The 22,515-nt window shown below is 62.2% G+C and overlaps 3 protein-coding genes across 3 annotated transcripts; all 3 read right to left on the minus strand.

Annotated features, from left to right (window-relative positions):
* Positions 1-418: 418 nt before the first annotated feature.
* ETV3 (ETS variant transcription factor 3) lies at positions 419-8,947 on the minus strand (the record flags this gene model as incomplete). Its single annotated transcript, XM_082011443.1, has 4 exons — positions 419-2,820; positions 5,352-5,467; positions 7,686-7,923; positions 8,902-8,947. The coding sequence occupies 4 exons, from the start codon at positions 8,945-8,947 to the stop codon at positions 1,637-1,639; spliced, it is 1,584 nt and encodes a 527-aa protein (XP_081867569.1). The 3' UTR covers positions 419-1,636.
* Positions 8,948-11,752: 2,805 nt separating this feature from the next.
* Positions 11,753-15,281, minus strand: LOC309414248 (uncharacterized protein; the record flags this gene model as incomplete). Its single annotated transcript, XM_082011545.1, is given in 5 exon segments — positions 11,753-11,938; positions 12,087-12,544; positions 12,547-12,867; positions 13,212-13,541; positions 15,218-15,281. Coding segments are annotated over 5 exon segments (1,359 nt in total).
* Positions 15,282-17,194: 1,913 nt separating this feature from the next.
* LOC309414249 (SLAM family member 8-like) lies at positions 17,195-21,910 on the minus strand (the record flags this gene model as incomplete). Its single annotated transcript, XM_082011546.1, has 6 exons — positions 17,195-17,311; positions 17,551-17,642; positions 17,752-17,871; positions 17,994-18,287; positions 18,609-18,950; positions 21,838-21,910. The coding sequence occupies 6 exons, from the start codon at positions 21,908-21,910 to the stop codon at positions 17,195-17,197; spliced, it is 1,038 nt and encodes a 345-aa protein (XP_081867672.1).
* Positions 21,911-22,515: the final 605 nt, after the last annotated feature.

Here is a 22,515-nt window from a genome sequence, read left to right on the forward strand (position 1 = left end):
CGCTCGGTGCTGGGTGTCCGGAGCCCGGCCGGGGCATCTGAGCTCGCCCAGGTCAGCGGATCACGGCTCCCGCATCCCCCGGGACCGCTCCCGGGTACCACGTACGGCATCTCCTATCGGCGGGGCCCCACCAGCCCCCTGAACCTGCCTAATAGCGTTTGCAAATCATCTTGTGCTCACACACGCTCCCTCCTACAACAGTCACCGAGTCCTCGGCTGGAGAAATCTGCCCGCGCACGCCTCTCGCCTACGACCGCGTGAATAAGCGGCCGCTCGCTGGATACAGCTCTATCCCCGTGGAGATCGGCTGTTTCCAAGCTCCTTTCAAGGAATCGTTAGGGATTTGTCCCAGCGCAGCGGGAGACAAGCGCGTTCCTCGGTGTAATCCGGAGCCTAAGTTAATCAGCCTAACGAGAAACGCAGCTGCATAGGGAAATAGCAGATTTATAGCAAAAATACAGCGAGATTTACACCGCGAACCCTGACTCGACCCAGCCTGCGGAGACGGAGCCCGGCGGGCACGGCCGCCCCTCCGCCGTCCTTCGCTCCCGCAACCACCGCGCTTCTCCATCGCTTCTCCGTCATCAGGCAAAATCCGAAACCTCCGCGAAACCCAACCTCGGGCGAACGCATCCGGCTCTCACACAGGCTGCTTCTGTCAATAGACCCTGCTCGCATAAAGTGTACACGTAGTTAAGGCATGAGTCAAAGTGATAGGGGAACCAAACAAAGGAAATAAGATTTAACAAAGCTCCTGTCATTCCTTCTCTATGAACTCACCACAATCATTTCAGTGTTAATCTTCCAATCACTCCCAGCTCCACCCATACAATTAGAGGGGAAAAAAAAAAAAAACCTAGGGTACATTTTAATGCGTATATTTAAAGGCATTAGGTTATTTTTTTTTCCCGCCCCACTCCCTTCCCTGAAAGATTTTTTTTTTTTGTTTTTTGTTTTTAATATTTTGCTCATGGCTTCTGCAGTATTTCAGAAAGGCGACTAGGATGACTAACATATCCTGAAGCGCTACCGAGATCCGCTCGCCGGGAACGCGGCTCCCTCTCCAGCAGCGTCCCACCTTGCTGGCGCGCCGGCGACTTTCCAAGTTGCGTCTTTCTGCAACCTTCCCCGCTCCACGGACAGTGCAATATTCCCTCGCTCCGTCCCCCAGCCCCCCAAAATACAGACGGCTTCCGAGGCTGACGCACGGCACGTCTCGAACGGGCAGGAAATCCTCTCCCACCATCGCACCAGGCTCCATATATATATAAAAGAAGAAAAGGGGAACTAGATGAATTCGGAGATTCCTGCTTCTATAAATACTAGAGCGTATATAAAATGGACCGTGTCTGGAGTTCCTCCGTCCCGGTGGAGGCCTCAACCCCGCTGGAGTTCGTGCAAGGTCTGAAGCTCGCGCACAAGGGCGGCCGGCTTCCCTCGCCTCTCCTAATCGGAGCAAGACAACCGCGTCTCACCTGCAATTCAACAACGAAAACAAAGAACACAAAACCCCTAGTTTCTAGAATTACCAAACCAGGCTAGCCCCAGCCCCCCGCCCGCCCCCCACGCTCTGCAACCTTGCTACATAAATACACAGATGTTTTCAGCACAGACGGACTGCGAGGCTCCCCCGGGCTTAGGTGTCGGAGGCAGCCGTGGCCGTCACGGCCTTGGGACCCGCCGTGAGGTGCGGGCTGCCCAGCGCCCCGTTCCAGTGGACTCGGCCGTTCTGGCGCTCCTCGGGGACATCTGCCTGTCGGTCACCGTTCCAGCGGCGCTTCAGACGCAGCTTCGGAGGCATCAGGGCATCCTCCCTCTTCTCTTGCGCTCCCGAGTCTCCGGCAGGCTCTCGGGATGACTTCTCCCCGCTGCTCTCTCCTTGCTCCTGGGATTCTTCGGCTGAGAAGCCGGCCTGGCTGGGTGCCGGTGGGGCTGGGTGCCATGATGGGGCAGCTGGTCTGGCAAACACAGGCCCTTTCTCCTCTTCCAGGCTGGCTGCCACGCCAGAGCCTTCCTCTCTCTCACTTTTGTCTTTTCCTTTCGCTGGCAGCTCTTCGGACTCTGCCTCCTTCTCCATCGCGGGCTCGACCTTGACCCTGGGAGGAGGAGTAGCTAGCTGGGGGGCCGCCGGCTCCTCAGCGCTTTCCAGTCTCTCTCTGTTTTTGCGCCCCACGGGTGGCGGCTGTAGCTTGATGGGGAACTGGGGCTGCTCCTCGAGGGGCATTTGGCACTGTAGTGGTGGCACCATGAGCGGATAGCGGGGGAAAGTCCGCGGACTCAGGTGGTAGTTGAAGACGGAGCAGGCTTGCGAATGCAGGTAGTGTTTCATTTCCTCGGGGTTAAAAGAGAAGCAGCTGCTACCTGTGAAGGGGCTGAGGCCCGGAGAGGGGCTGTAGGAGAAAAGGGTGGGAGTCAGGGACAACGCAGGAGAGATCGGGACATTTAGGACCCCGCCGCGCCCCGGCAGAGGGGACACGGCAAAGGGGCTGTGAGGATCCGGGTAGATCCCGGGCCTGGTGAAGAGAGGGAGCATAATATCGGGCTTGCGCTTCTGGTGGTTGACGCTACCAGCGCCCACGGCGTTGCGCGAGGCCATGAGATCCACGCCACGGCGCCAATCCGAGGAGCCGTCCTCCAGCTCCGGCATGTCCGGCTTCCTCTCGCCGCCGTCACCCAACGCTTCTGGGTTGGATGGGACCAGGGACCCACCGGAGAACCGACTGGGCTGGGCATCGTCGGTGGGAGAGTGGCTGTCCAGCGGTGGGAAATGGAAGCGGGACGAAGCCGTGGGGACAGGAGGAGCGCTTTGCGGCACAACACCTGGGACAGGAAGGGGAAAGGAGAAAGAGTACGGGAGAGAGTTAAAAGCACAGTTGCTGAGGGAGTTAAATCACAGGTAAAGAGCTGCTTTTCGGGCTGCACCCGCAGGCGTTTGGAAGACTAACACAAAAATACCATGTGCTATCAACAACGCAGCAGACGATTAGATGGGAGGTGCCTTTCCCATCTGCTCCCTTCCCCGGCATAGCTCCAGACTCCTCTGCCCACCTCAAAACCTCGCCACTGCTGGGGAGGAATCTTCTCCTCTCTCCGCCCTGGCTGAGGTTTCGTGAACCTCCAGTGCCACTGCAGTAACTTCCACTTTCGGACGCCCTCCCCTGACCTCCTCGCTCTGGTTTAACCAGAAAACGTCTCGGCGACGGCGCGTTAGGAGCACGGTTAAGCAATCGCGCTCGCACGCCACCGGCAGAAGCGCTGCTGGTAAACCTCAAGCTCTCGGGGCTGACTGAAAGTCACTGATTTGTGCTTTTCTGGGAAGACGTCTTCTCGCCAACGGTTCTGCCAGTAACGCTGCCAGCTCTCGCTGGCTCCTCTTCCACCGCCGTGCCTACGGAGTCGCCTGTCTACGACTCACTCGTGCCGTAACAAGCCATATTGAGGCAAATTCTTCCACCTGCTTTCTCACCTCCGCAACGCGCTCGTCGATTCTCCCTTCCCTTCAAAACCGCGCGAGTGAGAGAAGAAACCTGATTCCAGTGCCCCAAACAGGTCTGATATCCCAACCCCCATCCCAGCCAGAAGGAAAGAAAACAGGTTGTAATTAGACAAGTGCATTCCAGTTCTCCAAACTTCTTTTTTTAAATGCATGCCCCAGAGATAGGAGGGAGTGGCTGCAAACAGGGAAAAGGAACAGCAGTGAGCAATATTGAGCTGGAACTGCCCAGACTCGTTGCTGCAAGTAATTATAGATTTGCAGCGCAGCTTCATACTACATCTTACACCCCCATGCTTTGGCTAAGGACTCCTGGAGAATACATTTCCTTCTCCCCACTGCCATAAAGGCAGCGTGTCCCACGCAGGTGAAGAACGCCTTTATGAATATTTCTACTCTCCCGGCCCCGTTTTGGGGTTACTGTTTGCTTAGAAGACAATGCCTTGAAATCACATTTGCACTCGCGCCCGGCTGGGACTCCCCAGGGGCGGGGAGGGATGGAGGTCGCCTCAACTGCCAAGATCAACGAGCAGTCACCACCGTACGTAGGCACAGGCTACACGAACGCCGATGAGAAATACTCTTGCCCACACGTAACCTGTTTTTCTCAGCCGCCGGGGTTTCAGAGTCAACATTCAATCCCCACTTTCCCCTGCTCTCTCCCTGCTAGACGAATCTTCAAGGCTCCCCCTGGGGCACTCTTCACGAGGTGAGAACTAAGCACACAGTGCTGTGAGAAAGGCTGGTTCAGGCGCCTCTGCGCTCGCGCTTTCTTTGCTGTGGAGAGTTTGCAGTCTCAGGCCTCGCTGTAATGACTTCCAGAAGGGTTTTTTTTGATGGACTTGATGGCCACTAATTTCCCTGGTTGCGTGGTGGCTGTGCAGTTATGCAGGCAATCACCCTGGCTGTAGAAATCTAGCTATGGGGTGTGTGTGGGGGGAATAACTCCAGCAAAAAGGGATCTTGCGAACAAAGGACCCTCTTCCAGAGAAACCACAGCAGTACTGCTGACTCTGGGACAAACCCAGAGTGAACTCCTGCTACAGCTCCTGGCAAGAGACTCAAAGGCCTTTTAGGATGAGCAGGGAACAATTACGCTCCATTCCCAAACTCTTTTTCGTTCTCCTGAATGTCAGCACACCGTTCTGCCCCAGGGAGAATCGACAAATACCTGTGATTTTAGTCAAACTCCGACGAGTTACTACTCTTCTCTAGAAACTGCCCTGCGCTCGCTATTACGTTCCTCTGAACTCTAGATAGAAGTCGGTTAAGAAAAGTTCCTTTTCACAGAAAAGGAGCAGAACTGAAGCAAACAAGGGGCCTTTGCAGAAGCAGGGAGGAGAGCAAACTGCTGTTAAGCTGCGAACTTTCTGATAGCGCTCACATGCATGCCTCGCCATGCACCTTTAAGCTCCTTGTCACGAAGGGTCACATTTATATGGCCCCATAAACTTACGTTACAAGCATGTGAGTGAGGCAAGGTCCCTGCAACAGAACTAAAACCCTCTTATCCCCAAGGACACCTGCCCTCCGACAGCAAAGCAAAGCAAAGCAAACCCGTGGCACCCATAAAGACAGTCCAACAAGCAAGCTCAAATAGGAAACCAAAACGCCTCCAGTCTCCCCTGAAGACGACCACAGATGCGTCTGGGACAAACCCGAGGGAAAGAGCGCTCCAGATAAGGCTTTATCAACGTCCAGACATTCCCACCGCAGCAGCACTGATTGCCCCGACAGTCTTTCAAGCGCAGGAGATGACTGATAGGGGATCTGCAGAGGCTGCGGGGTCGGACCCGGCCCCGTTCCACACGCCAGGAGTGGGGACAGTTGAAAGCAGCAGCCCCGACCCCCTACTCACCATTAGGCCGAATGTTAATGAATGGGTAGTTGGGCATCACCAGCTTGTTGAAGTTGAACTTGTAGGTAAACCTTTTGCCTTTTGTCTTGTGGAGAATCCTCTTGTTGTAATAGTATCTGTTAACAAAAGTTAGAGAGATCGATCAAAGCATGTGGTGATATGTTTAAGGGTCTCATTTCTTTTAACGCCATCAACATCCACCTCGGACTGATCTACAAAAGTGAAGTTGCCCAGAGAATTTATGTTATTAGTACAAGAAAATATTAGTCGATCGGGAAGTTTCCAAGTGACACCCATTCATTTTACAACACATTCTTTAGCAGCAGGTTTCAAACCATTTTCCAGGTCATTATGTTCCTTAGAACATGTGGGAAAAGGCGAGATCCTGAAAGGAAGCGGAAGCTGAACGACAGGCCAAGCCTGTACACGCTGTTCTCACCCCTGTCCAAACTGGGACCAGTGCCAATGGGCTGGGGGGTCTCCTACAAGCACCCCACACGGTGCTGGCACTACCCCCCTATTCCCATCCGCACAAGTGCCCCGCAGCCAGCAAAACATGCACGGTCGCTCCACGTGGGCTGTGACTGCCAGGGAATGTTACGGAAGTCTGAACAGGAGCGGAAAATTTGGGTGAACCTGTGCTACGACACAGGAAAGAGGGGAACATGTACCTGGGCTGGGGCAGAACGAAACTCAGTGCAATGAGGGAGCTGAGCAAAAGGCACCAAACTATCCAGAGAGTCTCAGATTTGTTTTTTATTTCTGCAATCTGCATGGCTTATTGTAACAGTGTACAGGGCATCAGGCTGGAAATCGGGAGAGCTGGTTTCTGCTCCTCTCATGCCCATGAGCAAGTCGCTTCCCTTCTGTTCACCCATTCGCACCTTCGGATTAAAAACACCCCCTCGCCTTCGCAATGTTGACCGGGGCTGCGAAGGGCAGGCACTCGGAGCCAGCCCCTATCGCCGGCCAGCCTCCCTGCCTCACCTTCATGGCACCAAATGACAGCAGGAGGACTTGGCCACACAGACAGCGGGTATAATCCCCACCGCAGCCTCCTCCCCACTTACACCACCGTTGTTTGTCCTCAGCCTCCTAATACTGCTGTACAAACAAAGGTGTTACACGCCGATCATCGCCACAGCTCTCTGCTGTCAGGAGGCGGGTTAACACTCGCTGCCTGTTGCCACAGCACGCACCAAACAAAGCGGGGCCAGCTCCGAGCAGGAGCGGGGAAGGAGCCACAGGTCCCGAGCCAAAGCGGCTGCCGATACCCGCAGTGTTCTTGCCCCGCTGCTGTCATGCTCGGCACCAAGATGCCAAGACGTGATCGGTGTTGGCAGGTGGAGGCTATTTTCCACTGCCAGGCACCAGTTACAGCCTCGGTGCTATTCGATTTATTGTTTCCTTCCTGTTCCAGTATGAGACTCTTGTGTTTGCTGCCTTGTTTGCCTTTGTCAGCTCCACCCAGGAGGTATCAGAGGGCGTAACGCAGCGAAGTCCACGTTACAGACTGATAATGCCAAAACCTGTCAGGAACCCAGCCACTCCTGCAGGTGACAGGCCTTGAAATGCTGAAATACTTCAGAGGGTCGTGCTAGTTTTCCACTGTCTGACTTCAAAACTGAAAAAAAATACCAAACCCCAACCCTATGGAAGGGTGTAAATAAAAAAGGGCAAAGTTGTACTGAAAGCTTTGGAGTCGTGAAGCACAAAGTGAGGACCGCTCAGCCCCTGGCTCACACAAGGGGACGTTGGTGGCCAGAGGTGTCCCTAAGGGTAGAAATGTGTGTCATCGGGGCTCGGGAAACACGCGGTCCAGGCCCTTGCCGTGGGACTGACACCAAACCTCTGCCTCGCACACATTTAGCAGTAAAGAGGCAAGTACAAATTATGTTAGAAAGGGGAGTTGCTTTCTCTGAAACGGTACCCTTGATGGTGTGATAATAGAGGAACACCTCTGGTTTCCTCCCACACCTTCATTGCTCAAGCCAGCAGCAGCAATGGAAGCTGAGAAAAGAGAAAACCTCCCCGGAAGAAAGCCATCCTGATAATAACAACCTAAACTAGAGGTGTAAATTTACACTGCGAGGCAGAACGCGGCCCGGTGAACCAGAGACTCCCTCCCCGGTCTCTCTAATCACACCCAAGTACAGTCAGACCTACCTGAGCAATCTGGCATCCCAGAACTCAAAATCTGATACAAACCTCCCAGAAAGGCAGGTGCCACTGAACCAGGGACTAAATATCTACCATCAGTTACCCAAATGAGGCAGGGATGGGTGGAAGGAGGGCTCCGAGCAGCCCCTCGCCTCCACGGAAACTTCTGCTCACCTGAGCGCCCGGCTCAGCTTGTCGTAGTTCATCTGGGGTTTGCATTTCCTCCGACCCCACAGCCGGGCCACTTCGTCAGGGTCCTTGATGACGAACTCCCCGTACTCGCCCTGCTGCCAGGCAATGACATGGCGAAACTCCTCCTTCTGCAGCAGCTCCAGGATGAAATGCCATAACTGGATCTGCCGGGAGCCGGGGCTGGACTCGGTCTTGTAAGCCCACTCTGGGAAATGATAACCTTGGAAAGGGCCAAAAAAAAAGAAAAAAAAAAAAATCATTCAGACAGCGATAGGAGCTCACAACTGCCAAGCTCTACTGCGTATTTATCATGTTTTCTCCAGAGCAAGACCACAGAGCATCGCTGAGGGCTGTAATTCTATTAAACATTCAGTGTGGAAGCAGAGAAACCCGACTCTCCTCCTCTACTCCTCATTTTCTTACTCATTTTAGCCCCCTCTCCTTGGAGAATCCCCAAACACCACAAAAAAATGGTAAAAATGAAAAGGACATAAGCGTGAGAAGCAGTGGAAAGGAGTCCAAAAGCATTAGCATCACTACAATTTGGACTCCAGGTGGCTGAAATAAGGCGAATAACCCAGATTTGAGCATTTGGTGCGCTGATGTTGGGGAGGGGGTGAGGGCGGGTAGTGCTCAGCAACTCCAGCTCCCCCTTATTTCAGAGCACGGCAGCCCGCTCCAGCTTCAACTGCGCCGGCAGATGTTTCTGAGCGACTGCCAAGTTTGGCTTTCTCGGAATAGTTTCCCAGCACAACTACTAAAGCGAGGGGGTTTTTTTTTGTTTGTGTTTTTTTTTTTTTCTTTTTTTTTCTTCCCCCCCCAAATCATCGCAGTCACAATTTTCAGGCTCCGGCAGCATGGAAGAAGTCACATCATGCTCCAATGCCACCCACACCGCTATCGCAGGCGGCGACAGAGACAAAACCACGCACGAGCTGTACCCGACCGGAGGAGATCCACCTTAGAGATCCCAAATCCTTACAAATAAAACACCTCCGGGGAGATTTATTTGCATATTAAACCCAGAGCTCTCAAAAACTCGCCCATCGAGCAGACATCTGATCGATCCTCACTCGCACGTGGCTTTTGCCCACATACGGGAGCTTTGGGGAGAGGTGGAATTAATCCCGCCTGAGCTCCTTTATCCTGGGAAAAGAATTTGTAACAGCTGAACAACTCGGCCTTTAGACTTCCTTACCTCCTCCTCCTTCTGGCTTATCCACAATGCTGCAGCCTGCTTTCATTTTCTCCCTCCTGCTGACTGCAAAACACAAGGAAATCGGGCATCAGCGACATCAACACGCCATTATTGCAGGAGGCACTTGGAATTTCTCCGGAGAGGCCACCTCGAGCCGTAACCCTGCCCGTCCCCAGAGACGCTACCCAGGCTCTCCCCGAGCATAATCATCCCCGTCCGTCTTTCCACCCAGCCGCTAAAAGCCGGCGTTTAATCCCTGCCTCCCTCCTGCCCCGCCGTTAAAGCCGGCGAACGAAACGCGGCGGCACGGCGCGGCCGTCAGACAGACAAAACAAGCCAAACACAGTTTGTCTTCTGTTACTAGACAGGCTCCGCTGCCAAAATACACAAGCTGCTGAGCTCGCCCAGATGTACCAGCAAGGGAAAAGGGAGGGGGATAAAATCCCGGCTCCCGATCGCCGTTGGAGACGGCACATCTGATTCCAATCGCTTTAGGTGGGCTCGGCGCGAAGCACTACTACCTGCCAGCGCCTGGGAAATCAAGCCGTGTCCCACCCACCCCGAAAAGGTAAACCGGGCTCCGGTGAGCAACGGCAGTGCCGGCTCCAGGGGAGCCCCCCAGGCCTGGGGCCAGACGAGCCCCCGGGAGAAGCCGTCCCCGCCGGGCTTTTCTGCTTTGAAATGTTCAAAGCATGTAAATGGCTGCCAGGAGGAGACGAGGCGCCGCGGCGGCGGCCGGGCCCGGGCTGCCGGGCTCCCGTTACAGGCCCGCCGCCGCCGCCGCCCCCTCCCGCCGGCCTGCCCCGGCCTGCCCGCCCGCCCGCCGCTCCCTCCCCTGCCCCGGGCGGGGCAGCGACGGCTCCGCCGCCCCCCCCCGCGACGGGGCAGCCCCGGGAAGGGCCCAGGCCGCCGCCGCCACCGCCGCCTCCCCGTCGCCGCTAACTCCCCTCCCCCGGGACCGAGCCGCCCGGCCCGCTGGTGACCCCTCCTGCCCCCGCCGGACCCTCCCGGTTACGGGCCCATCCTCCCAACGCCCCCACCGGCCTCCCACCTACCGAGGCCTCCCGTTACCGGGAGGTTCTACCGCTACGGCTCCTCGTATCCGTACGCCGTTCGCGCAGCCCCTCCCGCCGAGCGCCCCCCCAGTAGTCGGGGGGTCCCCGCTCCCCCCACCCCCCAGGCCTCCCACAGGCGCCTCCTCCCGTATCCCCATCTCCGACGCCAAAGGCCTCCAGTAGCCGGGCCCGCCGCGGCCTCCGCCTCGCCGAGAGCCCCTCGGTTCCCGGGGGCACCCACGTCGCGCGCTCCCCCCTCCCGCCTCCGGTAACCCGCCCCCTCGGCCCCTGCCCCGCCAAGGCCTCGCCAGCAGCCGGTCCCCCGGGCCACAGCACTACCGAGCCTACGCGCACGGGGCGGCCCCGCCAGAGGCCGGGAGGCGGCGGTGGCGGCGGCTCGGCCGCTCCCGGCACCGGGACCCACCTGCGGGGGCGGCGCGGGCCGGGCCGGGTCCGGCGGGTGAAGCGGGTGCGGTGGGGCGGAGGAGCGCGCCCGGGCCGCGGTGCCGATGCGGGGTGCGCGCCGCTCGCCTCGCTGCTGCCGCCGCCGCCGCCGCTGCCTCCCCCGCACGGCCGCCGGAACCGGAACCGCCGCCACCGCCCACACACTTCCGGGCACGCTCCCACGCGCTTCCGCTTCCGGCCCGGGCGGGCGGGAGCGCGCACGCACGGCCACGCCGCCCCGCCCCGCCCCGCCTCGGCGCGGCGACGGGTGGCGGCGGGGGACAAACGAGGGCGAAAAGCGAAGGGCCCGGTGGGGGTGAGGGGTCTGGCTGCGGGGGAATCCAGCTGTGCCGGGACCCGTCTGCAGAGGAACCAGACCATGTGGGGCTGTATGGGGGGAACCGGCCGTGGGGCACAGGCAGCTGGGGCCGCAGGGGGGGCCCACGCTGCGGGGGGGGGGCACCCCGTGATGACGCGCTGCACGGAGCCGTGGGTGCTGCCCCCCGTCCCCCCGCCCCTTGCTGCAGCTCCTGGGGGACCGGTTTGGGACCCGGTGCCAGCCCCAGCCCTGAGCGTCACCCCATGCCCCCTCCCAGCTCTCATACACACACGTGTCCTCCCCCCCACCACCCAGAGCCCCCCACCCCGCTGCAGGGAGGGCAGCCCGGGACCCCCACCAGGCCGCAGACCCCCCACGGCCCTGGGTACCCCGGGGGAGGGGGGCTTTGTCCCCCATAAATCACCCACACCTCGCCTTCACCCGTCTTTATTGGGGTCACTAGTGAGCCAAGGGGTGATGTGGGGGGTTGGACCCCCTCTGAGCCCATCCTGCACCCCTGTCCCGGCAGGGCTGCTCTTGGGTTTGGGGAAAGGGGATGCGGCAGGCCCCAGGGACGCTACTTACCCCCCCCCGTGTCCGGCTCTGCTCCCACAGCAGAGGTGGGGGGGACACGGAGCAGGGAGGGGGCAGGAGGAGACATCATGGTGGGGGGACATGAGTGCCCATCGGTCCACAGTGTCATGCGGCGGCTGCTCCTGCCCGGTGTCATGGAGGGTCAGTGGTCCCCGTCCTGCTGCTCCGTCCTGCTCGGGGACAAAGCGGGGACAGTCAGTGCGGGGACAGAGCCGGGTCCCTCCAGGGGTGGTGGGACAAGGACGGAGCCCCCCTGGTGCCAGCACGGACGTGGCGCCAGCGGTAGTCACCGGCCATGTCCGGCTAGGCGAGCGTCTGGGCCCAGCTGCCCGCGCCTGCCTGCACCTGGCAGTAGATGGTGGTGGGGTGGTCTTGCTGCGTGGGGCCAGAAAAGAGGGAGAATCCTCTCTGAACCGTCGGCCCTTCGGCAGGGGGACGGTCACGGCCGCTCCCCGGCCAGGACGAGCCCCTGGGGACATGGTGGCCCTGGAAAGTGCCCTTCAATGTCCCCTTGCGGCACCTCCCCGTCCACCCCCGGTGAAGCGCGAGGAGCTTCAGAGATGCCGGGAACCGCTTGCAGGGCGCTGGGGCTGAGGAAGGAGGGTGCGTCCCCCAGCTCAGGGGACTTAGGGGACATGGAGGGACCCTCAGCCACAGCGCCTGGAGGGGAGGGCTGGAAGCCGGAGCCCGGTCCTGGCATGAGCCAAATTCAGTCTCGGCATCGCCGTGCAATGGGCCAGGAGCCGAATTTGGCCCCGGCCCCCCAGCCTCACCCGCTCATCCACCTCCCGGGGGGTTCTCCTCTGGATCTTGGCGTATGACGGCTCCGGTGGAGCATCCTTGCTCGAGGGGGAGGCGAGGGCGGCTATGGAGAGAGGAGCAGGCGGGGGTGAGCCGAGGGGTGCCGGGGGGGAGCTGGGACGTGGGGAAGGCGGGGATGGAGCTGCCCTGGTCCAGGCAGGGCAGGCAGGGACAGGCGGGCAGAGCCACAGTAAAGGAAAAAGCCAGTTCCCTCTTTCCCGGCTCTGTTTCCCGAGCAATCCCGGCTGCGAGGACACAGCCTCGACCTGGCAGCTCCCACCTCCCTCAGCTGCTTTCTTCCTCCTCTTCTTCCTCCACAGCCAGACGATGCCGAGCAAGGCTCCCACGGCCAGCAGCGCCGGGCACACGTGCCACCTCCGCCAGCCACGCGTGTCTGCGGGGACAAGCCATGGTGGGTGCCAGGACCCCCTCCGGGCGGGTGGCACCGGGTGCCGGGGGGGGTTTTACCCTGCTGCCGGCACAGGGAGCCCATGCGGATGGAGACGCTCCGCTCCTGGACGGGATTTCGGGCCACGCAGGTGTAGCTGGAGTTGAAGGCGCTGCGGGGCACGGCCAGGCACAGCGTCCGGCCGTCCTCGCAGAGCTGTCCCCACGGCGTCCCGGGGGGGCTGCTGAGCTGCCAGGCAGCCTCAGCACCGCTGCCGGCCGGCACCCAGCACCGCAGGGTGACGTTGCACCCTTGGGCGGTGAGGGAGAGCTGCGGGTGCTGGATCTCCGGCGCTGGCACCGGCCCTGTTTAAGGTGCAAATCAACCCTGTCACAGGACCCAGCCTGCCCGGGGATACCCTGGGACGCCCCTGGGACACCCCTGGGACACGCTGGGGACACCCTGGGTCCCCCAGGGAGGGCGAGCTGTGCCGGAGGGGCAGCGAGAGGGTGCGGGGAAGGGAAGCGCAGATGGGGGTGGACAGTGGTTAGTTATAAACCCAGGAAAATCCCTGTGACAGATGCTCAGCAGCGAGAGCAATTTCTCTTCCCCTTTCCCAGGCGCTGATAACTCTGGGCGCAGAAGGGTTTTATTGCCTCTCCCACGCGCCGGTCCCATCCCCGCCGCCCGCCGCTTTGCCACCACCCACCGTAGACGGAGAGGGTGAAGGACTGATCCTCCACCAGCGCCGGGTGCAGCTTAATCCGAGCCCCGTAGAGCCCGCTGTCGCCCCGCTCCAGGGCCCCGATCTTCAGCGCCGTCTCGTTGAACATCTCCAGCCGGTCCTTGAACCGGTCCTTGGGGTCGGGGCGTTCGAAGCCGCCGGGGCCGAACTCTGCCACTTGAATGGTGGCACCGGCGCCGGCTGAAAAGCTCCACTCGATCTCCTTCACCGTCTTGTTGGGGGGCAGAGCCGGGGAGAGCAGCACGGACCCCCCCAGGACGCCGTTCACCTGCCGGGGCAGGGTGGCCACGGCGCCTGGCCGGAACAGGGATAATCTGGAGGATGGAGACCCCCCAGCAGACCCCCTGTTCCTGCCCACAGGCCCCCACCCGAGGTACCTGTGGGCGTCCGCCCGCCTGTGCCTTAGTCACGAGAGCGCGGCGCTCGCCTGAGATGATTCATTTAATCCTACACCCGTCGCCTTCCCTGCCAGCATCCCCAGCGGCTGGGTCCCACGCGCGGCACTGGGCATCCCCCGGGGCCGGGGGGACGCTGGGCGCTCACGGTGCCTCCCCAGCATCGTCCTTTGTTGTCCTGGTGTCACCCAGCGTCATCCCACCGTAGGGACCAGCCAGGGCTTCACCGGAGAGGACAGGGATGCTCTCCCCACCTCGCCTGCGCCCAAGTGAGCTCAAACCAGGGCAAGTTTGAGGTTAAACCTTCGGGAAATGTCCCCGCGGGTCCCGATGGGGACAGGGACCCTCCATCCAGGGGCAGCTCAGTGTTGAACTTTTGGGGTGCAGCCGCCCTATTCCTGGGGTGACGGCGAGATGCTCCCAGAAGCAGCTGGCTGCGTTCCCGTGGCGCAGGGCCCATCCTGCGCCCCAGCTCGCAGGCTGCTCGCTTCGGGGCCATCTTTGGCCTCTCCCCCTGCTCACCGCAGCCGCTTTGGTTTGCAAAGAGGAAGGCGAGGCGAGGGGAACTGCGCGGCCGGCCGGCAGCCGGCAAACCGCACGCCTTGGGGGGGTTCATCGCCCCGTCGTGCCGGCATGGCCGTGGGCCCCCTCCTCGTTCAGGGCATGCGCTCTCCTGGGTGCAGAGGCTGGGGATTCATTTGGGTTCTACGGCATCGGGCGCCAGCGGCGTGCCGCGCTCGGTTCAGCCGCCGTGCGCGGTGATGGGGAGCGAGAGCGCGGCAGCGCCGTGTCCCAGCCGGGTGACGGTTAAACGCCGGGCGGCACCCAGCCCCTGCCACCTCATTGCACCCATCAAGCCTTTTCCAGGTACCCCCGACAGCTACAGGATGCAATCCCCCTCCCCGAGGAAGCGGGTACGTAGCAGTGATGCTGCGGCACGGCCGGAGCAACCTGGGGCCAAGCCACCCTTCATCCTCCCTTTTCTTCCTCGCTGAAACACGCAGGCAAGCAGAAGGGACGTCGCTCCTCCTTGCCTCCCTCCATAACTCACCAAAATTAATTTTCCCTTTTCCTGTCGCCGGCTGGCCGTGCCGAGCGCGCCCGGCAGCAGCCACGGAGCAGAAGAAGGAACAAACAGCCCCAGGCGCTGGCCCCGCGGTCCCAGCCCTGCCGGGGACCGTAAACCTCTCGGGGGCCCATTTATGCCGGCAGTAAAGCGAGGAGGGGAGGCGAGCAACACCCCGCGTCACTTCGCCCATCGGTGCGCCCCGGCTCGCGCCCCGAGGAACCGCCGGTGCCCCGGTGCGTCGTTCCCGGCTCCTTTGCAGAGGGAAATCCTGTTGTCCCCTCTAATATTTCACATATTTTTCTAAACCCCTGGGGCTAGCGTTCATTTTGCAGCTGGGACCAAAAGCCGCACTTCCCAGCTCTCTCCCACCGCTACCCGGTCGAAATGGGGGTCGCTGAGCAATGGGGGTCGCTGAGCAATGGGGGTCACTGAGAAATGAGGGTCGCAAGCGTTGGATCAGCCGTGGTCTCCTCCCAGCGCGGGCGCTGCCCTCCCCTCCTGCTTACCTGCCGCCACGAGGAGCGGGGCCAGCAGCCAGGGGACGCGGGGACGCGGGCGGCCGGGTGACATCGCTCCAACGCTGCGAGCGCGAAGCCTTGATCTCGGCTCTACGTACCGGCTTGGAGAGAGTGAACATGCAAATCTACCCACACCCAGCCACGCACCTTCCCCGCGGGGACATCGCCGGGCTCGGCCGTGGGTCGCGGCCGCTGGGGTCTCTCCCCTCCTGCGGCACCAAGGGTTTGGTGCTGGTCCCTGAAGCCCCTGGGCTGGTCCCCGCTGCCCAGCCCTTGTTTTCCCTGGAAACCAGGTGCAATAAGTAAAAGAAGGAGCCAGATGCTGCCTGTTGCTGCCTGCTGTTGTGTCAATAATACCAGCTGGGCTGGGCTACCGCACGGGGCCAGCGCACCCGGGGTGCGGACGAGCCCTTGTCCCCAGCGGCGCCGAGCTGGGGTGGCTGCTCCTCCCGAGGAGGGTTTGCCTGGCTATAAATCGAGGGGACAAGGTCCCCGTTAGCTTGGGAATGTCCTGGTTGGGCTCGCAGCGCCCAGGGCGTCCCGTCCCCTGCCCCAAGGCTGCGTTTCCTGCTGGGGGCGGCAACGTCTTTGCTTGAGAAGCTTCTGCTGAGCCAGGACCCCCCCCCTCCAGCAGCAGCAGGAGACACGTAAGAGAGGAGCCGGTCTCTGGGGACAGCCCAGCCCTGTCCCCACCGCCGTTGTCACCCCCCGGGTCACGGCGCTGCCGCCTTTCCGAAAAGGGACGTGAGAGGCGGCCGCGTCACCCCCCTGTGCGTGGGGGGGGTCGGGCCGGGGTTCCTCGGGGTGCGGCCCCGAAGCCGGGCGGTTTGCGCGGCCCCAGGATGCTTTTACCGCAACGGGTCCACGCGCGGGGAGGGAAACAGGCGTGCAGGTGCACGCACGCACGCGTACAGGCACGCGCGCGCCCGCGCGTGTCCGTGCGCGCCCACTCCGCTGCCAGCTCTCCCCTGTGATCTCACCAACATTTATTCGCTGTTTTTACAACGGCAGGAGGGCTGGCCGAGCGAGGGGCCCCATGACGGTGGGTGCTGGACACGCGGGCAGCGAGACCCCCCCCGCTCCGTCGCGACATGCACGAGCCACACGGGCAACAGCTATGGGGGGAGAAAAGGGGGGGTGTGCTTCTCGGTGGATCTGCACGGGCGACGGTCCCTTCTGCATCCCCCCGAGGCCCCGGAGATGCCACCCGGGTCCACTCTGGTAGAGCCGCGTGGGACAGGGGTGGGGGGACACCCCGATGTCCGCCGCCCCCCCCATGTCTCTGGGTGGGTGGGTGGGCAGGTCCACCCCGCGTGGCCATCTCCCCACAGAGGGTCCCTGCGAGGCCCTGGGGGGAGCTGGAGGTTGGGGGGGGGGAGCTGGGGAGAGGTGGGGGGTGTCAATCTGCCCCAGGGGGTCTCATCCGGGACCCGCAGTGCCGTGCCAAAGCGGCGCGGCACGGCCGGCACCGGGATGTGCCCCTGCCCTCCCCAGTGCCCCCAGCCCCGGCTCAGCCCCGCAGTGGCGGCACGTGGGAGGTGAACCCTGGGGTCCCCCCCATCCCGGGGCAGCCTGGGGCATCCGGGGACCACGGAGGGTCCCCCAACTTCGCCGCTGGTCTCTGCCTGGGTCCGGGCTCCAGCTCCCCAAACAGTCTCGGAGGGCATCAGACAAGGAGGTTGGAGAGAAACGGGAGGTGAGGGGGGGGAGCGTCCGTCCAGCCATCGCCCTGAGATGCTGCCTCCCATCCCCGGAGCCGAAACGGGGGCTGGAGGGTTCGGATTTGGCACACAACGCACTTTACAGCCCTTCCGGGAAATCCCGATGCTCCGGCTCTGCGGATGCCTGCGGGAGAAAGGAGCCCTTCAGCCTCTGCGGCGTGCGGCGACGGAGGCTGGGGGATCCCCACACAGACCCCCCCGGCACTGGTCCCCTTTTTGGGGCAGGCCCCCCGCACCTGAGGGTCTATGTCACCTCCTCGGCCGTGTCCTCTGGCACCCGGCGGATCTGCTCATAGACGGTAGTGACCGGTGCTTTCTGTGGCGAGCTCGGCTCCTGGTTATTTTCGGGGTGACTGAGGCCCTGCAGCACAAGTGGGGGGGCTGGTGAGGGTCCTGCCAGCCCCACTCCCCTCCCCAGCTCCAGGGACCCCCTGCGGGCTGCTCTGCACCCATGGGTGTCCCATGGGCCTGGGACCCTGGTGTGGCTGGGACCCCTGGTGTGGCTGAGGACCCCCGGTGTGGCTGTGGCCCCAGTTTGGCCGGGACCCCCTGGCACAGGTCTCCCCGGGCGGCAGCCCCCAGCCCCCCCGGGGGCCTCACCTGGTCATTACCTTCCGGGGGGCTCCGGCGCACGATCTCGGCGTACTGGGGGTCGGAGGGGCTCTCCTCGGCAGGCACCGTGGGGGTGGCAGCTGCAGGGGAGTGGGGCATCAGGGAGAGCCAGGAAACACTCCCCTCCCCACTCCCCCAGCCCCCCCAAAGCCGTGCTGGCTCTCGGGGGGTGGGGGGGGCTTCACTTGCCTGGGTCCGCTGCCTTCTCGCTATTCATCCGCCAGCACCAGAAGGCTCCCCCCAAGCTCACCACCAGCAGGATGAGGGTCAGGACGATGTACCCCGACTTCGAGAAGGACGTCTGTCCCCCTGGGAGGGCAGAGAGATGCACTGAGCGGTGCCACCCCCCCGCCCAAGGGCTGAGCCCACCCCGTGCCAAGTCAGCTGGCCGGTGTCGGACCCCTGAGCACCCCCGGGGGCGAGGGTCTCACCTCCGCTTCGGCAGATGGCTTGCAGGTCGAAGAGGACGACCTTCTGGTCGGCGGGGTTGCTGACGGTGCAGGCGTAGGTGACGTTGGCGGCGGTGGGCGGCAGGGCCAGCCGTAGGGTGGTCCCATCCAGGGAGAGCTGGTGGCGGTCGGAGGTCAGCTCCTGGATGACGTTGTCCCTCTTCCAGGTGACGTTGACGGCGCCTTTGCCAGCACCCTGGCACTGCAGCGTCAGGTTGCACCACTCCAGGGTGCTGGCCAGGAGCTGGCTATGGCTCCGGGGGCTTGGCACTGACTCTGCGTCCGATGCAGGGGATGGATCAGCGTGGGGCGGCAGGGACACCTCCACCCTGCTCATCCCCACCGTCACGCTTGTCCCCAGCGGGGCATGGCACGGCCACCCCGGGGACCACTGAGTGGGCAGGATTTGGCCTTTTGCAGAGCTTGAGGGGCTGCAGGCACCGGGGTGCAAAGGTTGGGGTCTGACCTAAATCTGGTAAACCCCACCACTGCTCCGTGCCTCAGTTTCCCCACCAGTAAAGGGGTTAGTGCTCACACTCGGGGTTTGCTATTTTAGCCCCCGGTGCCTCTGCCAACCCCCAGCATGCAGCCACCCACCGTAGACGGAGAGGGTGAAGGACTGATCCTCCACCAGCGCCGGGTGCAGCTTAATCCGAGCCCCGTAGAGCCCGCTGTCGCCCCGCTCCAGGGCCCCGATCTTCAGCGCCGTCTCGTTGAACATCTCCAGCCGGTCCTTGAACCGGTCCTTGGGGTCGGGGCGTTCGAAGCCGCCGGGGCCGAACTCTGCCACTTGAATGGTGGCACCGGCGCCGGCTGAAAAGCTCCACTCGATCTCCTTCACCGTCTTGTTGGGGGGCAGAGCCGGGGAGAGCAGCACAGATCCCCCCAGGACGCCGTTCACCTGCCGGGGCTGTGCCCTGGCTTGGCCGAAGAGGAGCTCTGTGGACAAGGCAGAAAGTCACCGGGTGTGTGGGGACAAGACGGGGACAGCGGGGACAAGACGGGGACAGAAGGACCCTCAGGGATGGGTCCCTTTTTGGGGGCAAGAAGCAGCATCTCCCTGCCCCGACGCAGCCGTGTGGTCTCTTCGCTGCTGGCCGGTCCCTCTCCGGGCTGGGGACAGGGATGTCCCCCCCCCAAAAAAGACCCCATATCCTGATGGAGCTGCCTCCTGCTCCGGCGGGGAGGGAAGGATGCAGGGGCTTGGAAACTGGTTGCCCAAAAAAAGGGCAAAGCATCTACCGGTTCAGATGTGGGTGCCCCATCTGAACGCTGCCGTCGCCGGGGCTGCGGCCGGGCTCTCACCAGAACAACGCTCCAACAGAGCCTGGGAGGAATTCCCAGCCAGCATCTGCAAAACCTCATTGTCCGCCTTAAAACGCGCCTCGGCCAAGATGCCTACGAAAGATCGACAAGGGTTAAGGCGATGGGGGGGAGCGGGGATGGCTGCGGGGTTCCCTGCAGGCGGGGGATGCTGGACCCAGGAGGGATGGAGCCAGCTCCGAGATGCAGGACCAGGGGGATTCCCGCGGGGATGGAGTTTGCTCGTCCCGGGCGGCTCCCCCAGCCCGCGGGGCAGGTTCCAGCCCCTCCATCCGAGCCTCCCCCATGCGGGTTTGGGTTTTGGTTTTTTTTTTTTTGGCAGCAGCGACAGCTCTCTGCAAAATCACGCCGGGAGCCGCTCGGTACCACCTCCCTCGCTCCTGGCAGCTCCCGCCTACCTACAAGCTGTCTCTTCTGCCGGCCCCGGCCCCCGCGGCCCCCCACGCCCCGCTGCCGCCGGGATAACAGCCTCCCCTTCTCCCGGTCCTTGCCCCACGCGGGGACCGGGACGCCCCGCCGTCGGGATGGCGAGGTCGGGGCGAGCGGCTTTGCCCCCGTCCCGGCTGGGTCCCCCCCATGGCCGGGTTGACAGGTCCCCCGTCGCCTCGGTGCACCCCCCCGCCGCATCCCCTCCTCTCCCCCCGCCCACAGGAGGCAGAAGCAGATGTGCCTGTATATTAAAGCAGATTAAACACAGACATCCGAGGGTTTACTTTGTATAAAACCCTCCAGCAGCCCCAAATTACAAGCTGCCTCCTTGCTTCGCTTTATAAGAAGCGCTTCGCGTCGCTGGAGCTTTTGTTGCTCTGATCCCACTTATCCCAGGCTTGATTCCTGTCCTTCCAGCCGAATTTTAAACCCAACCGAATTTCTGATGCTTCCCCAGGTGACTGCAAAGTTTTCAGGGCTCCGCGAAGCTGCCCCGGCTGCGGGTACCGTCGCTGCGTGGCTCTTGCCAAGCCCAGAGGGAGGGTGCCGAGCCCACGCGTGGGAGTGGGGGGATCAGCAGGGTGGCGAGGGGGGAGCTGGGGGTCCTGAGGAACCAGGTTTGGGGTCCGGGGGGACAGGAGAGGGCAGCCTCCCCCCTGAGTAGGAGAAGGGAGCTGGGGGGGGTGGAACCTGCAGAAGCTCATCAGGCTTCTTGTGGAGGAGCTCAGGCAGATGCTCTTCCCCCATCCCTCGCCGCAGCCGTGCGAAGGCTGGGGGTGCACGTGTGCCCCGTGCGCCCGCTGTCCGTGGGCTGCGCCGCCCCTGGTGATGCTGCCCACCCTGTTTAAACCAGGGGCTGCTCACCCCGGGCACCCCACGGGCAACAGAACAGGCAGCAGTGCAGGCAGCGACGCGGGCATCCTCCTTGCAGCCCTCCCGGCGTTTTCCACCCTCCCGTGGCACATCCGCCAGCCACAGCTCTCCGGGGGGGTCCCCACCGGCTGCCCCCGCGCTATTGTATGAGTGGCCGGAGGAAATGACGGCTGGGAAAAGCTGCGTGGTGCCAGGCCGCCGCCGAGCGCGGCCACCGCCTCGCCTCCCCGGCATCCTCCCGGCTCATCCTGTTTACCCCAGGATTTGGGGAACCCAAGCCTCCGCAGCCCCGACCCCGCGGGCAGGATCCGGTGGGAGAGGGAGGGGATAAACGCATCGATGCCCGATGCATCGCGCTACATTTGGCACCCGGATTAGTCCGACTCGGGTCTCCATCAGACCCTAAAAAAATAGAGCTTCGGGGCTGATTTTAGCCCGCGGTTTAGCCACCGCAAGCCCAGGTTTTGCTCTCTCACCCCCCCCACCCCGCTACGCTCTGATATCAAATAATTTTGATCAAAGCACGCAACTGGAAAACTCCAAAGCATCGTTAACAGCTTATTTTTCAGCTAGCTGGGTCAGATATTTGTCATCAGCGTGGCAGGACTGGCACTTTGTGCCACAGCCCTCCTGCCCGATGGTTGGCGACAGCCTGTCTTGCTTGTGAAGCCAATTAATCGTTCGGAAGATAAACCACCCCCGCTAATCTGCCCCTACTATTAGATGCTTTCTGTAGGAATTGGAGGTTTTATGGGAATTATTAAATGTGTGGATTAGCACGCTGGGAATTAAGGAGATTCCTCGCTCCCGCTTTACGTAAGGAGCCGCTTTGCAGCCGGATCCGGCACGGCTCCGGGGGGTTAAAGGGCTTCGTGGGGTGACCGCAGCACCCTGAGGAACCCGTGATAGGGGCAAGGGGACCCTCGCCGGGGGATGGAGCCGGGGGGTCCGCGGCCGCTCAACTGCTGCCTCGTTACGAAACCTCTCGTTAAGGGTAGACCACTGAGCCAGCGTTCCAGAAACGGTCTGGCGCCCGGCGGAGGGATGCAGGGGCAGCATCGGGGTGGGCTGCAATCAGCCGGCAGCAGGCAGGGAGAAGGCAGGATGGGGTCGGCATCCCTGCCCGCAGCCCACCCCGCCACCAGCCCCCCGCCACGAGGCTCCCGCGGGACGAGGGCTCGGCGGCCGCCCGCGCACTCACCTGGCCCGAGGCCGAGCAGCGCCAGGAGCAGCGAGGGCAGCCGGGCTTTGCTCCTGGCCAAGTCCCCCTCCATTTCTCCTCCTCGACTCTTCGTGCGGCTCAGTGGGCAGAGTCAGCGGCAGGAGAGACGGGGAGGAGCAAAGCCGCCTCTCGCTGCAACCCGTAGGAAGCCGTGCATCGCGGGGCACGGCCAGCTTATTAATTAGCTCGCCAGAAATGATTAGGTGGCCGGGGGAAGCGTGCAGGACCCACGCCGCCGAGGATGGAAAATGAGGGTGGCGGGGGCTGCCGGTGACCCCCGACCCTGCGGCATTCCTCGTCAGCCCCGTTCAGTGCCCGGATTAACGCTGGCGATGCCCGGCACAGCCCTGCCAGGTCTCCTGCTGGCCCTGGGGACAACCAAGGGCTTGTTGAAACTGGGCTTCCCAATATCGAGAGCACTTCCCTGGGGAAGCCCAGGTGGTAGGAACATCCCGGAGCTGGGTGGTGGGAGCACCCCCAGCTCTGCTTCCAGGGTGGGTACGAGGGTACCCGAGCACCCTTGGGTGCAGAAAACGGCACGGGAGAGGATGACTCCGAGCGGATGCGAGGTCTTGGCTGAATCGCAGGGGATGCACCTGGGGCGTAGATGCCCTGGCAGGGTCCAGGGGTGATGCAGAGGCAGCCATGGACCTGCCA

This window comes from Phaethon aethereus (genome assembly GCF_964289735.1).
Source record: "Phaethon aethereus genome assembly, chromosome: 28".
Classification (NCBI taxonomy): Eukaryota; Metazoa; Chordata; class Aves; order Phaethontiformes; family Phaethontidae; genus Phaethon; species Phaethon aethereus.